This window comes from Denticeps clupeoides, chromosome 4 (genome assembly GCF_900700375.1).
Source record: "Denticeps clupeoides chromosome 4, fDenClu1.1, whole genome shotgun sequence".
In the NCBI taxonomy this organism is placed as follows: Eukaryota; Metazoa; Chordata; class Actinopteri; order Clupeiformes; family Denticipitidae; genus Denticeps; species Denticeps clupeoides.
In genome coordinates, this window is record NC_041710.1 from 15,441,708 (window position 1) to 15,457,273 (window position 15,566).

Below are 15,566 nucleotides of genomic sequence, written 5' to 3' on the forward strand. Positions count from 1 at the left end.
AGTCACGAATTATCGAAGAAGATGAACCGTACGAAAGAATTACACAAATAAACAGACGGCGGTTTTTAAATGGATCCGCCGCCAGAGTTATCGGGTTTTGCGCACTGAAATAAGCAAAATTTCGCTGTAGGATGCCGTCGCGCCGCTGGTGTAGTGGTATCATGCAAGATTCCCATTCTTGCGACCCGGGTTCGATTCCCGGGCGGCGCACTTGTATTTTATGTTAACTGCTTCATTTCAGAGTTGGGCAACGACACCAATGTCGATATGCATAAACAGGTTTTGTGACAATGTAACAAATTAAAAATAATAACGTCCACTTAAATAGTTGCAATAAGCTGCATCTTTAGTGTCTCCCTTTTGTTACATTTAGTTATTGTTCTAAAACATCTCTAGAAAACTAGATTTTGCAATTTTTTGTGTCTGTTCTTTTAAACTCAAAAATTTGTCAAACAATTTTGCGTCATTGAGTTTTTTCTCGGCATAAACATGAATGAGACCTCATCCTATTCACGATTTGTTTTTTTTAGCAGCTGCAGTACAGTAGAGAGACACCAGGTGGCGCACCTCCCCCTTTACTCCGAGCGCCCATGTCTGTCTCCATGGAGTTCACAATGATGCAGGACATATGTGAATCACCACAGGCAAGATTGGTGGGTGGGAAATGACGATTTTCCCCAAACGTTTGAATTTAAATCTTGCTATTCCTGTACTACAAACGCATATTGTTGTCTCAGATTCTTAATTCTCAGAATCTATTTTTACAACTCACATTCACTGTTTTATTTTTTCTTATTCTATGACTATTTAGTGTGGTATAGAAGCTGCACTGTTGCTGAGCGTAAGGCGATGCAGCGGGTGGTGAAAACTGCCCAGCGCATCACAGGGACTCCACTTCCATCCATTGAGGAAATCCAGAGGAAGCACTGTCTGCGTCGAGCTCACAGTATTCTTAAGGACTCCTCCCACCCGGCCCACGAACTGTTCTCTCTCCTGCCTTCAGGCAGACGGTTCAGGCTACCACGGACAAGAACCAGCAGACTTAGGAACAGCTTTTTTCCCAGAACTGTTTCCTTGCTGAACTCCTCTGCCCCCCCATACACTCCTGATAATCACTGCACTGTACTATCACTTTGTACTGCACATATCACTTTGTACTGCACATATCACCTTATGTATATATATATAACTTAACTTATTTGAACTGTATCCTGCACTTGCTGCTTATTGCACTTCTGGTTAGACCTAAACTACATTTCGTTGCCCTGTACTTGTACATGTGTAATGACAATAAAGTTGAATCTAATCTAATCTATTTATTGCTAATTTGTACATTTAACGTTTACATTATACAGTCAACATAGTGTCTGTGATATTGTTTTTTGCTACTTTTATGTTGTACTGCCCACTTCCTGCTGTGACAATGTAAATTTACCACTTGGGGGACTAATAAAGGATCATCTTATCTTATGTTAACTTATTTTATCTTAAACAACAATATCCATTTGCTTTTGAACTGACTGCAGAGGTAATATATTTCTTAATCTATTTATCATTAATAATAACAATGTATTGTATGACAAATGATAGTCAGTAAGTTCATTAATGATTACAAAAAACAGATCAATTATTCATAATGGTTAAAATAGCCCCCATTTTGTCCTACCTGTTTATGCAATATTTTATCTTCTTTTTTTTTTTTGGTCCATTCCTCAAGGCAGACTACTTCTGTGGCAATCTGTCATTCACGTGGCACCAATGGAGGCCAGTACAGTGGCACTAGTAGACTGAAAATCATATTCTGAGAGGACAAAACATCTAGAAACATTTACATCATTTATCAGACACCCTTACCCAGAGCGACTTACAATCAGTAGTTACAGGGACAGTCTCCCTGGAGCAACTTAAGGTTAAGTGTCTTGCTCAGGGACACGATGGCAGTAAGTGGGATTTGAACCTGGGTCTTCTGGTTCATAGGCAAGTGTGTTACCCACTAGGCTACTACCACCCCTAGAGACAGGGGTTAAGAAACAGACTTAACTCAAACTTGTACACAAAACAGAAGATCTGACAAAAACTAAGCAAGACTTCACCAAGAGGCAGGAGCAACAGGAAGACTAGAGGCAACTTACATAGGCATTTTTATCTGATTTAACTTAACAATTCTAAAGTTACAAGTAACTGAGGTTGTTGTGAAACAAGTTTAAGACATCTGAACACATAAGAGCTAAGGAACACAAAAAACAGTGGCACTCATGTGTGTTGCACAAAAAAGGAAATGAAACACTGAACCTCTGCTTGACATCCGACCTTTGCATCAAGGCTGTATTACTGCTAGTGCTCAGATTAGAGCTCACACTGAGATGACTGTTGTTATTTCCACATTTGTGCTTCATCAATGGAATATTGCGCAGTCTTACCCTACCCTTACCCTAGTGAAAGTTTCCATGAAATGACCCATTCAGTAAAACTGGCCAGACTGACACTTCTTTCAAACTATAACAGTATTTTATGAGACTATTGTATTTATTGTATCAAACCACTGATTGTGTGAAAGTGAAACACAGCACACAATGTAAAGTGTCCTCTGCTTTTTCTCTCTCCATCACCCTTGGTGAGCAGTGGGCAGCCTTCCGATTACCGAGGTTCAAATCCCACTTACAACCATTGTGTCCCCGAGACACCACGGATGGTCCCTTATACCACGGATTACTAAACTATTGAGTTCTAGTGTAGAATGTGACATTGGGATCCGATGATTTCTACATGTCACATACAAGATTGTTCTGCACAACACCTTATATCTTCCTGTTGCTTCCAGAAACAACATGCCCCCAGAAAATGATGGTAAACGCGGCACCCCGGTGACGTCAGGCCGGTACGGGACCCCGCCCCCCGACCCCCTCTGATGGGTGATGCGTCGCCGGGCGTAAGAGGGTGTGTGCGGGGGTAGTGGGCGTGACCGGAGCGCTTCTCTTATTCCGCAGCGGTCCCGTGTCTTTCATTTGTGACGGAGAGAGTGGAGGGGAACTTTTATCTCCGGAACACACGACGTGCCGAGGCCGCGCGGGGACCCAGAACGTTCAGCTCACCAGAGAAAGTAAGCGGATCTCCGTCCGGTCCGGCAGAACTCCGCAGCTGACATGCAGCCTCGTGGTATGAGACAGGAGCGGAGAAGGGACCGCCAGTGTCTCGTTTAACATCGACCAACATTGAACAAACGTTCACGTAACGGATCCACTTCAACTAGGGCTCTAATGAATAAAAGCATAAAAACTAAAAGACGAATCATTCTACGGATTAATAGCTGTAGGGTTTGTTTAAAAGTTTCCAGATAGTTTGTGCCTGTGCAGAAAGGTTGCAGGGAGGTTGTTAATGGGTTCCAGTTGCGGGCCACCTTTCTGTGGCGAGGGTCTGCGCAAAGAGCGATCCCAGATGCATATTTCAGATAGCATTCCAGGAGAACATGGAGAACATGTGTGACTGATCACCACTTCGCTCCCACACCCTGTCCTATCATTTTACTTGGAACATTTTGTGACCCTTGCTGTATGTACCCCTTAACTTGATGTACTTGTTGTTTCTCATGATTATCAGTAGCCATGGCAGATTCAGGCTGTGGCTTTTCTGAATATTGAGGGTCTCCGTGTTTTGTGTTAGTTTGTTACTGTCATATGACAGCTTCACACGGCCTCTGAACCCTGACTATTTCCACTCACAGTCCTCTCTTTTGTGTAAGCTGCAGTTTTTGCAAGGCTGTTTACATCTGAAACGATCACGGGTGAAAATAAAGTCCCACCCTTGAGCACAGCTTCTGGTCTGACTAGGTTTTTTTTATATGTTGGGGTGGTGCAGGCGTTGGGTGTGCAAGGCTTATCTTCATCACTCACTCCGCGGCCGCGATGCAGTCCAACAACATAATCTGGGTGCAAACCGGTGCCAACACAAACGCTGTGGGTCTGGCATGAAACCTGGTACCAATATGAGAGGAATTTCAATGCAGAGCCCACCCGTGCCCTCACCAGCCCCGCAAACGTATTCGGACTTAACAACATGCTTAACACACTCATCCCTGGCAGACCCCGTCCATCACAATGATTGTACAGTATTTTATTTCATAGAGGCAAGATTTAAGGTCCAGGTTTGAAGGAAAAGGTTTCTTGGGATATTTGGAGCAACATTTCTTACCACTTTGGTGAGCCGTTAACATATAATAAAAAGAAATCCTGCTAAAACATTCCATGCAAAGATGACAATTTTTTTTGCTGTTTTATGGTTTTGTTGAGCAGCAAATTTCTTATGGGTACAGCACTTTTATATAAGTACACTATCATTTTTATGGTGGTTTATCAGATTTCTTCTAGCTTCTTCTGCTTCTTTTTGCATCTTCTTGTCTTCAGTTTAACATTGCAACATTGGGGAATAGAAGACATAGATAGGTTAGTCAGTGCTGATGAGACACATCTACATCATTACAGCAGAAATGAATTCACCAAGATGTGGTAATTTCACTGTTTTACACATTAACAGCACACGCACCGCAGAGACAGTATTCATTAGCAATCTCTGACTAACCAGTAAATGCTGAAATTGTCAGGCCGGTTTTTGCCTTTTGTCTATGGTTACATGCAGTGTTCATTATACAACAGAAGACGTTTTATATGAACGGTAGGAACTCCAGTGGGTGTTTTATTACATTTTTATTTTTTAACTGATAACAAAGCAGAACCAACATTCTTTTTCTGTTTACGGAAAGATGCTGACGTGTTTAAGGCCCTTACTTTTGGTGACTAAATTAGTCGTTTTGTCCAGCCTCCAACCTTTACATGTCTACATGCTGACTCGCCAACTATTCAATCTGACCATGAAGGTCTCTGTGTTCTCAAGCATTTCCTTGTTTCCTTTCCATTTGTGTAATTTCTGTTGGAATTATTCAGTAAACCATTAGCCTGATATGTGTTACAAGTGTATGACTTGTTTGGTTAACAATGAAACAGATCAGCCTGTTGTAAGTGAATAGAATGTCTAATTGATCCAGGACCTTCGGTTAAAGTAGCACAATGAATCTCAAACCATCTTATATAAATTTTGCAATACATAGCTTTAAAACACTGAAAAGATATGTGAACAGAACCAAACTAGACTGGCTTGAGTGATATGGTCTAATGTTTGTGAACAGGGGAGTTTGTTTAATCCTTGCGACAGGCCTGGAGTCCCCAGAAACACTGCAGCTGGCCAGAAACTGGCCTGGATTGTTTAGTGAAAGTTTGGAATGCTGTAATTGTGGGAAATCTTTCAAAGAAAACAGGCGATTACACTACAGCAAGTAAAAGAGGCAGAGAGGGTAGCACAAAAAGAAGGAAATGGTTTCGTTAACCCTTTAATAGCAACACAAAAAACAGATACTTGTGGTTCTAAAGCCGACAGATAGATAGATAGATAGATAGATAGATAGATAGATAGATAGATAGATAGATAGATAGATAGATAGATAGATAGACAGACAGACAGACAGACAGACAGACAGACAGACAGACAGACAGACAGACAGACAGACAGATAGACAGACAGACAGACAGACAGACAGATAGATAGATAGATAGACTGACTGACTAATATGCATCTTTCATTTGTTTTCTTGAGGAATGCCAGGCACAGTTCGAGACGCTTCAGGAGTTGGACGTTTCCATGGAGTTACCTTGGAAAATGGGGTAGCAGCTCCTGAGAAGGAAAAAGTTGTATTAGTGAAGAAGGAGGGAGGAAGCCACTGGTTTCGAAGGTTCTGCCCATGTTGCTGCCGAACACAGAGCTCATTTGACATCCCAGAAAAAGAAGTGGAAGGGAAGGAGGAAGAGAAACTAGTTCCAACACCAGAACCTGCTCAACCCTCTACACCAAACACTGAGCTAGAGGGTGATTCATCTCGAATTTTGTAAAATCTACAAATACTACCACTGTTCTATTCTTTAAACATGATCTGTATGAAGCTGTTCAAACTGATATTTTTGTTTGATATTTTATGTAAGAAAATGAAAAGAAATGAGAATATCAAAGGCCTTAACATGGAACCTTGATGAACTTATTTACTGTCTTGAAATGTCCTATTATTAAGCAATTCTACTATACTGTAAAGGCATATATTATAGCCAATATGTTTTTCTTTAAAATGTTATAGAATATGATGAGGAGTGATGAGAGGAACTTGAGTGGAATTCTGTGCCAGTTGCCTTCCTGTTGCCAACACAGCACCTAATTAAGTATTTCCTTCTAGAGCTGACATTCACTGTGTGCTCAGTGGATCTTCTCAGTTCAAAGATGGGACAAAATCGCAAGGAACATCACACAGACCTCTATTACAGCAATGATCTCATTATAAGGAGAGGCCAGATGTTCCAAATGGAGATCGAATTGTCCCGACCTTTCTGTCCAAATACAGACAGACTTCACCTAGAGCTCAAGACAGGTTAGTAACTAGTTTATCTATTATTCTGCATTAATAACTGTTACCAATCCCATAACAAAGATAAACGAATCTGTTCTCACCCATTGTCTCACCCATTAAAAAAAAGACACGGATGGATATAAGTCTCACCTACTATGATCTGTGGTGACAGTGTCCTAATTGACCTGATCTTTAGGCTGTGACAATTGCCATCATGTCTGTGGGGAAACCTTTAAAAAACTGAAGGTTCACCATTCACATACCGAAACTACATTCTAATTTATACTGGGAGAGCATACCAGCCTTATCTTAAGTATGATTATGATTACAGGTTTGGAGTAGAGAGTGTGATTGCCTCAAATCGATATGAATGTGAAAAATGCACAGGGAGGCTGGCTGTTATTTAAGAGTGATAAGCACACACACAGACATGTGCATGTGTAAAAGCTGTTTCCCTCTTACCTCGCCCCTACTCCCCTAACAGAGGGAATGTTATCCCAACCTCTATGTCCTGGGTGGAGTAGGAGTAGATACAGAAAAGATGGGAAAAAGAGTAAACAGCCATTTCCTGTAGTGAAACCTGAGGCATCAAAACCATAAGTGTTCAAACATACAGGGAAGGGGACATTTGACCTGTCACAATGCTGCACAGACCATAAATAAGAACAAAAATTTGATTGAAGAATTATTTGTCACATAACATGAGCCTTTATGTGAGCAGACTTTTTCTTACATTGGCCTTAAGAAAGAAGAGAAGGTATTCAAAAGATTTCCACAAGTTTAATTTTCCAGTGCCAGTTCCCCTTCACAGCTCCCAAGACAACAGAAACAGGAAGGGAGGTGTTTCTGGTGCTTTAAGGAGCAGTACGGTGGACAATGTACTCCTGATAAACTCTGCACCGCTGTACTTTAAATACAATGAACTGCTGCAGGAGAACTATATGGGTTCCTGGTCATCCTGTTCTTATTTTGATGGCACCCTAGACATAGTCTGACATTTTGACTCCCAATTGGACGGTGCAATCTGAATAGTCACTGGGTGGATGTCAAGCATGCCTGTGCATAGAAGATGATGTTAATTATGAATCCTGCTACTAAATGTGCAGAATATATTAAGGATCAGGCAAAAATAAGAACTTAAAATCTATAATGTTGCAACCATTTGACTCTGTATATACTTCATTATACTGTGTGTGTAAGAGAAAATATTAGAGTGGTAAGTCTGAAAGTACCTTGTTCAAAAATGTTCCCACAAATATCTGACCCAATGTTACTTTAGTGGCATAGCTCATTTGTCATGTTATCTATGATGCTCCCCGAGCACCTGTCATGGCTGCCCACTGTTCACTCAGGGTGATTGGTTAAATGCAGAGGACAAATTTCACTGTGTGCACCGTGTGCTGTGCTGCTGTGTATCACATGTGACAATCACTTCACTTTGACTTTGACTTTTATTTTATAAATGACATGCAGATGACAGTTCACCTTGTACCTTATAGGATCCCTTCCACTGGTTTCCAAGGGAACACATGTCATTATCCCATTGGTGGATGAACTGGAGGATAACTGTTGGGAGGCCAAGATTGTGGAACAATATAATAAGAAGATCAAGCTGTATGTCAACTCCCCTTCTAATGCCCTGATTGGCAAGTACAGCCTGGCCATAGCGTTGCAGGGCACAGAAGGCGAGGAGACCAAAACACATGAATCTGGCAAAGATATATACATGCTCTTCAACCCCTGGAGTGAAGGTAAGTGCATCAAATAAGATATATTTGTAAGGATCACAATTTGTGAGGTCACAAGCTGACCTCAGATATTGATAAAAATAAATGTGACAACGTTTTCCAATCAAATTCCCTCCCGCCTGAAATTCATCATTTTTTTTTTCTGTTCTCTATAATGTCAGTAATGTGCATCTGTATATCTGCTGGTCCAAAAGATATTTGCATCGCATTCTCCTACTCCTTTGTTTTTTTTGTGTGTCTTTCTGTTTTCCATCAGTACTACTTATAGGAAGGTTTCAGCTTCCCACCTCTTTTAGTTTTCTTTTCTTTTCTACTTTCCTCTCCTGAACCCAGCACTCATTACTCCTACATATCACCATTCCTCACAATAACTTTCCTAGGTTGGAGCCTTGATAATTGTGTCCATGTGTGCGCAGTGAAAATAAACAGCTGCACAAATAAAAAGCTCACCATACCCCACCCTACAGATCATTTACACCAGTGAAGTAACTCCAGAGAGGGTGTACTATCTGTTAAAAAAGCACAGCATACCTACACAACTGGGGACTGTTCTGGCACAATGAACACAGTTGTTCAGTTATGTTGAAAAGGCTTGGAACATTCTACAGAAGATTTCACTGAATTGACAACAATCAGAGGTCTAAAGACTGCATCGTATTTAAACAAAAGAAAGGGTCATTCGTTCACTAATCAGAACGAGCAAGGACACATTTTCAAGATTATAATCTAAAACAGTTTTAACACTGAAGATGTGAAATGGGTTTCTCATTTTCCACTCTAGAGGACACTGTCTACATGGAGAGTGAGGACGAGAAGAAGGAGTATGTGCTAAATGACACAGGAAGGCTATACTATGGTACTGAGAAGCAGATTGGTGCTCGTACCTGGAACTTCGGGCAGGTATGGAGATGAAGAGAAATCTGAAAGTATAATCTTTGCAAATCATATGCATAATTAGTGTGACACCCCTTTCTTAGTAACATTCTCATTTCTCTGTCCATGTAGTTTGACCAAGACATTCTAGAGGCCTGTCTCTATATTTTGGATAAGAGTGAAGTCCTGGCCTCAGGCCGAAGAAACCCAGTCATTGTGGTCAGGGTCATATCTGCTATGGTGAGTCTCCTCACTTCCACGTCATCAACAACCTCAGGAGTGTAAAACAACTCCAGTCAATTTAGTTTCAACTAAATTTGTATTTGCACTGTATTGTTGCAATGATGGAAATATTATATTAAATGTGCACAATATATGCTTGTCGTTGAGTTCTTGGTTAATTTAAAAAGCTAACCATTCTCTTAAATATCTTAAACAGATAAATTCCCCAGATGACCAGGGTGTTCTGGAGGGAAACTGGTCAGGCAACTACGCAGGCGGGACATCACCTACAGCCTGGAGTGGCAGTGTGGACATCTTAAGGAAGTACTACAAGGAGGATGGCATGCCTGTCAAGTACGGCCAGTGCTGGGTGTTCTCTGGAGTCACCACTACCGGTGTGTTCATGTGTGTGCTGTAGATGTTTGCGAATGGTGGACCGATGAAGTGGATTTTAAAATTAAAACAAGGTCTTCTCAAGGGTCAACTGCCCAGCGTATGTGGCAGTTTTGTATGTGTATTTATGCTGTATACGCCCCTCCCCCACTCTGAGGAGAAATTAATAGCTGACCCCCATGTCTGTGACAGGGCCGTAAAAATGCCACGGCTGCATTCCGGCCATGCCACAGAGAGGCGCTGCTGACATCGTGCCCACTGGCCGGGGTACAGATACCATTACACACATTCCTGTCTATCTGTTGGACTCATCTGCTTCGTTCTCTCTCTCTCAGTGCTGAGGTGTTTGGGTATCCCTTGCCGGAGCGTGACAAATTTCCAATCTGCCCATGATACAGACGTCTCCTTGACAACAGATGTGTATTTTGATGAGAACATGGAGCCCATTCACCACCTCAACTCTGACTCAGTATGGTGAGCCCTTGTTAAGTTCCTGTGTGACATCAAACAGGCTAAGATTAGACCCACCACCACATGCCATGGTCCATAAGAGATGTGAAAGCAGTTATGCAAAAGTCAGCCCTAAGTGGGCTTGCACGCGACTTTATCTAAATTAAGGATGGCTGTAAAAGGGGCCCACATAACTGTCACGATCATCCCTTTAACTTTATCCCTCTTTCTTCCCTGGTGTGTTCCTCCAGGAATTTTCACGTGTGGAATGACTGCTGGATGGCCCGGCCTGACCTGCCCCCTGGTATGGGGGGCTGGCAGGCGGTAGACTCCACACCGCAAGAGACCAGCCAGGGCACTTTCCGCTGTGGCCCTGCGTCCATCGCTGCCATCCGCAACGGGCAGGTGTACCTCAAACATGACACTCCGTTCATCTTCGCAGAGGTGAGGCATTGTCAAGGACTTAGCTCCTTAGTGGAATTAAAATACAGACCTCCTTGTCTTTTGTCATTGACATACACAGCAAGCACAGCACACTAAATGCAACACTAAAATGAGAGTTTTTTTTCCTGAACAAACTTCACTTCTACTTTCTCATGTCGAGTCAATTAGGAGCTTAGACTCCAAGACCCCCAAAACAACACAATGCAACACAAGTACTGACAGGATTACGATGAGCGCAAAAGACAGAAGTGAAAAGTGTGAACATTTAAACAGTGCAGACACAACAACCGACAATGCAGCTGAAAAAACGACAGCAACAGTTTTTGCCAGTTCTATTTTATGTGAAATAGAGCAAACATAGATGAGGTTGTAATAAACTATTAAGTACCAGGATGAAAAAAATGTGTTATTAACAACAGCATTATGAAAAATTGTACTGTATTAGAAAATCTCTCATTTAGAGGATGCATTCTCCCTTTCCTTGTTCTCCTTCACTGTCCTAGTGGTATTAGCGGGTCTGTTTAATAAAGCATACCATCTTTTTAATTCTAGGTGAACAGTGATAAGATCTACTGGCAGCGTAATGCAGATGGTACCTTCTGTCAGATTCACTGCGAGAAGAAGGCTGTTGGCCACTTCATCAGCACCAAGGCCGTCGGCTCTGACAAGCGGGAGGACGTCACTCACCTGTACAAATATCCTGAAGGTGAGACACATCAGCACTCCAGATTTTAAGAGCAACTGAAATAACGCGTCGGTTTCACTACTTTTATTGGGCTACCAAGGGCAACAAACACACCAACACACTACAGCCTAATAGCATTCAGAATTTAATTTTGGCAATACTGTGTGTATGACCGCATAGAAGAGTCGTTTTTTTGCATTTTAATCAGTACTGTTCATGCGTGGCAGCACCATCTTGGATTATGAGCTAAAGCGTAGCTGAATTTTATTGACTTTCCGAGTCTGAGATTTGTCTTCAGGGGGTGTTCCAGATGGAATTTACCACTGAGAACTTGCGAATAGTCAACATGCCACTAATGGTGCTTTTGATTAGAATCTTATTATGGAGGAAGAGGGATGCAGATTATAAATTGAAAGTAAAGCAGGTACAGCATGTTTATAAGTTTGGATGGTGTGTTTCCATGAAATTCTTCTGACTTAACTTTCTTTGTCATTCTCTTAATTTTCTTTCAACCAAACAGACTCTGAGGAGGAGCGCATTGCTGTGGAAACAGCCATCCGCTACGGCAGCAAGCCAGATGCGTATTCCTCCCCCACGGCAGACGATGTGAGAGTGGAGGTGCAGCTAGAAGGAGAGGGCCCACGCATGGGCAGTGACGCCAAGCTCAAAATCCTGGTGAAAAACCTGAGCTCACATCCCCGCAAAACCACCCTCCACAGCCAGGTGGCAGTCATGTACTACACTGGAGTGCTCAAGGGTACGGTCAAGAAAGACAAGACACCAGTGGAGCTGATGCCTAATGAAGGTACTGTCAACCCAGGAAATGCATGGACTCTAAAAGATCCCAGCTCATAGCTGAGGTTCTGTAATGTATAATTCCACTTGTATTTCAGAGAAGACCATAGACTGGGTCCTGCCCTACAACCAGTACCAGGATCAGCTGGTGGACCAGGCGGCTCTGATGCTGACGCTGTCAGGTCGGGTCAGTGAGACCCAGCAGGTGTTGGCATCACAGACCAGCTTTCGGCTCCGCACTCCAGACATCAATATCAAGGTGTTTTGATGTCACTTCACCATGCTTCCCAAATCTATAATGACCCTCCTTGCACAAACTTTTGAATCAGCTTTAAAAGGCAAAAAACATTTTATGCTTACATTATATTTATGAAACTGTTACTGTTTGTCTCCAAAGCCTGAAGGGGAGGCTGTTGTGGGTAAACAGATGTCAGCTAAGATCACCTTCACCAACCCACTGCCATGTACACTGCGGAAGGTTGTGCTTCGTATTGAGGGACTGGGACTGAGGGATCTCCACCCCATTGAAATAGGGTAAGAATCTAAAAAAAAAAAAAGTGAAGTGATTGTCACGTGTGATACACAGCAGCACAGCACACGGTGCACACAGTGAAATTTGTCCTCTGCATTTAACCCATCACCCTGAGTAAACAGTGGGCGGCCATGACAGGCGCCCGGGGAGCAGTGTGTGGGGACGGTGCTTTGCTCAGTGGCACCTCAGTTGGCAGATGGGGATTTGAACCGGCAACCTTCTGATTACGGGGCCGCTTCCTTAACCGCTAGGCCACCACTGCCCCAGTTTACACACAACACTGGCCAGAGCATGCATACTTATATCAAACATTGAGTGTGAGTAGTCTGAATGCATAAAAAAGACATTTCAGATTTAGGTTTTTGAGTTTTAGATCCTCCTCTGCCAGCTTTGTAATAAGATTTTGACCCATTCGTCTTGCCAGATGGTTCAGTTAGTTTAGTTCAACAACATTTTCAACAGGATTTTTAGGTCCCTTTAATACTTTACATAATTAAAACTTAACATAGACAAAAAGTCCATTATTTCACTGTGTGTTTGTACAGGTAGGTTTACATGAAATTGAATTCCCAATTTCCTCTCTCTCCCTCTCTCTAAGTGATGTGGGCAGACACGCGACAGTGACGGTGACAGAGCACTTCATCCCTTCTCTTGTGGGGACCAGGAAACTTGTAGCTTCACTCGACTGTAAGCAGCTGACACAGGTTCATGGTGTCTCTGACATTGATGTCCGGGAGCAGTAAACCTGGATCTTTTAGGAGTCAACCGTGCCTGAGGAAGGCCACATGCAGTATTAGATTCAGTTTCCCACTTTAACGTGTTGTGTGGGTCCATGTGTGTTTTTTTTTCTGTATTACATGTAATTACTTCATGTCGTCACTGGGAATTCACAGTGCAATTGTCTTTGGTGCTGATCCCTGGAGTTTATTTTATTGAAGTGATTAACTCAATTCTGATTCACTTAATAATCAGAATTTAAATCTGCAGACAAGCTTTTGAACCCCTTTTCCATCAAATGTGAAAACTGGAAAGTATTCAATGTCATCGTTAGTGAGTAGGATCATTAATTAGTGTTCAAAACATTTATATACATTTCATTCAGTCTCTTTATTTAGTTTAACATAGGATTGCATTTTTATTCTTGAAAGCAAACATTATTTTACATTTGGGGGAAATAAGATTTTATGTCTAGGTCAGCCTAAGATTGAATCATCAGATAAATGCAAATAGCCAGTCATTTTTAGAGAAACCTTTTCTGCATTCTTAAAAAATATACAAATTTCAATGTGAAATTGTGTTACATTATGATATATGTATTTTTATAATATTTTGTGTACTATCATGAAGGGCTAGGTGTATGAAGAAGACATTTTTTGCCTATGTGTACCATACACTCTATGTCTACCATTATTAACATATCCATTGCATTACTGTACGCAAGTCCTTTTTGGAGGATGTACAGTGGATCTGGAAGGTATTCACAGTGCATCACTTTTTCAACATTCATCCCATAATGACAATGTGAACAAAATTATTAAAAATAAAAAAGCTGAGAAATCACATGTTCTCACATGTATTCACAGACTTTGCTCAATAGTTTGTCTCATCAGACCAGAAAATTTTGCTTCTCATGGTCTGAGTCCTTCAAGTGCCTTTTGGCAACCTCCAGGCAGGCTGCTATGAGCCTTTTACTACCATACAGGCCTGATTGGTGGATTGCAGCAGAGATGGTTGTCCTCTGGTTACCTCTGGAGCTCTGACACAATGACCATCGGGTTCTTGGTCACCTCCCTGACTAAGGCCCTTCTCCCCCGATTGCTCAGTTTAGGCGACCAGCTTTTTTCATGTTGTCATTATGGGGTGGTGTGTGTAGGATTCTGAGGACTTTTTAAAATCTATTTTGGATTAAGGCTGTAACTTAAAGAGTGGAAAAAGCGATGAATACTTTCCGGATTCACTGTATAGATGGAATGAAGTCAGTATTACAACAACATGTCTCTCAAATGTTCTTTCTAATGATCATGTTTCGAAAGATACTGTGGAAAACACTGTCTCCATTTTATCAATTTTTATTATTTATCATAATCACACATATAAAATGTTCTTTTATTAATAATAAAATGATACTTGGATTTAGTTTTGACTATTTTCTTTTACACTCTTACAGTGGCGGTAAAAAAAGAAACAGCAGTACAAGGTCAGAAATCACACTGATAGTAATATTTCTGCATGGAAGTGGCCCACCAGGAAATGCCATATTCCTCTCTTGTCTGCCACATGTACCTGGTTTATAAGCTCCTGCGTATCTCCAGTCCTTGCTGGTTCTGTTTTGGCTGCTGCGTTAGACCACGTTATTAGATATTCTGTGCCTTTTCTGTTATTAAAAGATATCTTGCACTTAGTCTTGTGCTTTATCTATGACAGTGACAGTAATTAAAAAGAATAATCTGTCATTAGTTACATGCTGCTTGTCGGTCACGCCCTCACCCCAAGGAACACATTGATTGGTCCAGGGAGAAAATTGGTTCAAGTATGGTGGTGAAAAAATCAGGTTGTGGAGGGTGTTTTTCATTACTACATGGCCTATTAATCCTATACCAGATCATGGATACAAATATAAAACCCTTGAAGAGATTAGGAATAAAGGAAATTCTCTTGCAATGGGCTTTTCAAACGTCTTGGTACTGAAACAAAAACATTTGAGGTAATTAAATGGCCATCTCAATTCACAGACCTCAATCCCACTGAAAGGGGAACATTTAAAAGGCCAACAATTCACATCACTGTAATGTTCATTCATCCAGGGCTGACATACCTCTCCATGTCAACAGCGCTATCCTCAAATTCAAAATTTATTTGTCACGTACACAGTCATACATGGAATATGCAGTGAAATGCTTTTGCGACTGCTATAGACCTCAATATTGCAAATATTGGAAGTATTTAAGTGGAAAAACAGATGAATATTCCTTTTCTTATAGG

The 15,566-nt window shown here is 41.5% G+C and overlaps 1 protein-coding gene and 1 non-coding gene across 2 annotated transcripts; both read left to right on the forward strand.

The window, feature by feature from the left end:
- The first annotated feature begins 139 nt into the window (after positions 1-139).
- On the forward strand, positions 140-210 carry trnag-ccc (transfer RNA glycine (anticodon CCC)). Its single transcript has one exon. It is a non-coding gene; the product is annotated as a tRNA-Gly (tRNA).
- A 2,741-nt stretch (positions 211-2,951) lies between these two features.
- tgm1l1 (transglutaminase 1 like 1) lies at positions 2,952-14,720 on the forward strand. The gene is made up of 14 exons (XM_028976674.1): positions 2,952-3,100; positions 5,644-5,913; positions 6,272-6,463; positions 7,942-8,193; positions 8,972-9,090; positions 9,196-9,303; positions 9,503-9,680; positions 10,014-10,152; positions 10,380-10,572; positions 11,125-11,278; positions 11,778-12,062; positions 12,151-12,311; positions 12,450-12,586; positions 13,183-14,720. The coding sequence occupies exons 2-14, from the start codon at positions 5,646-5,648 to the stop codon at positions 13,325-13,327; spliced, it is 2,331 nt and encodes a 776-aa protein (XP_028832507.1). The 5' UTR covers positions 2,952-3,100; positions 5,644-5,645; the 3' UTR covers positions 13,328-14,720.
- The last annotated feature ends 846 nt before the right edge of the window (positions 14,721-15,566 follow it).

Coding starts and splice junctions, on each gene's coding strand:
- tgm1l1 (XM_028976674.1), top strand. CDS start 5,646: ATGCCAGGCACAGTTCGAGACGCTTCAGGAGTTGGACGTTTCCATGGA. Junction 10,153..10,379: donor CTCAACTCTGACTCAGTATG/GTGAGCCCTTGT, acceptor GTGTTCCTCCAG/GAATTTTCACGTGTGGAATG. Junction 12,587..13,182: donor CTCCACCCCATTGAAATAGG/GTAAGAATCTAA, acceptor CCTCTCTCTAAG/TGATGTGGGCAGACACGCGA.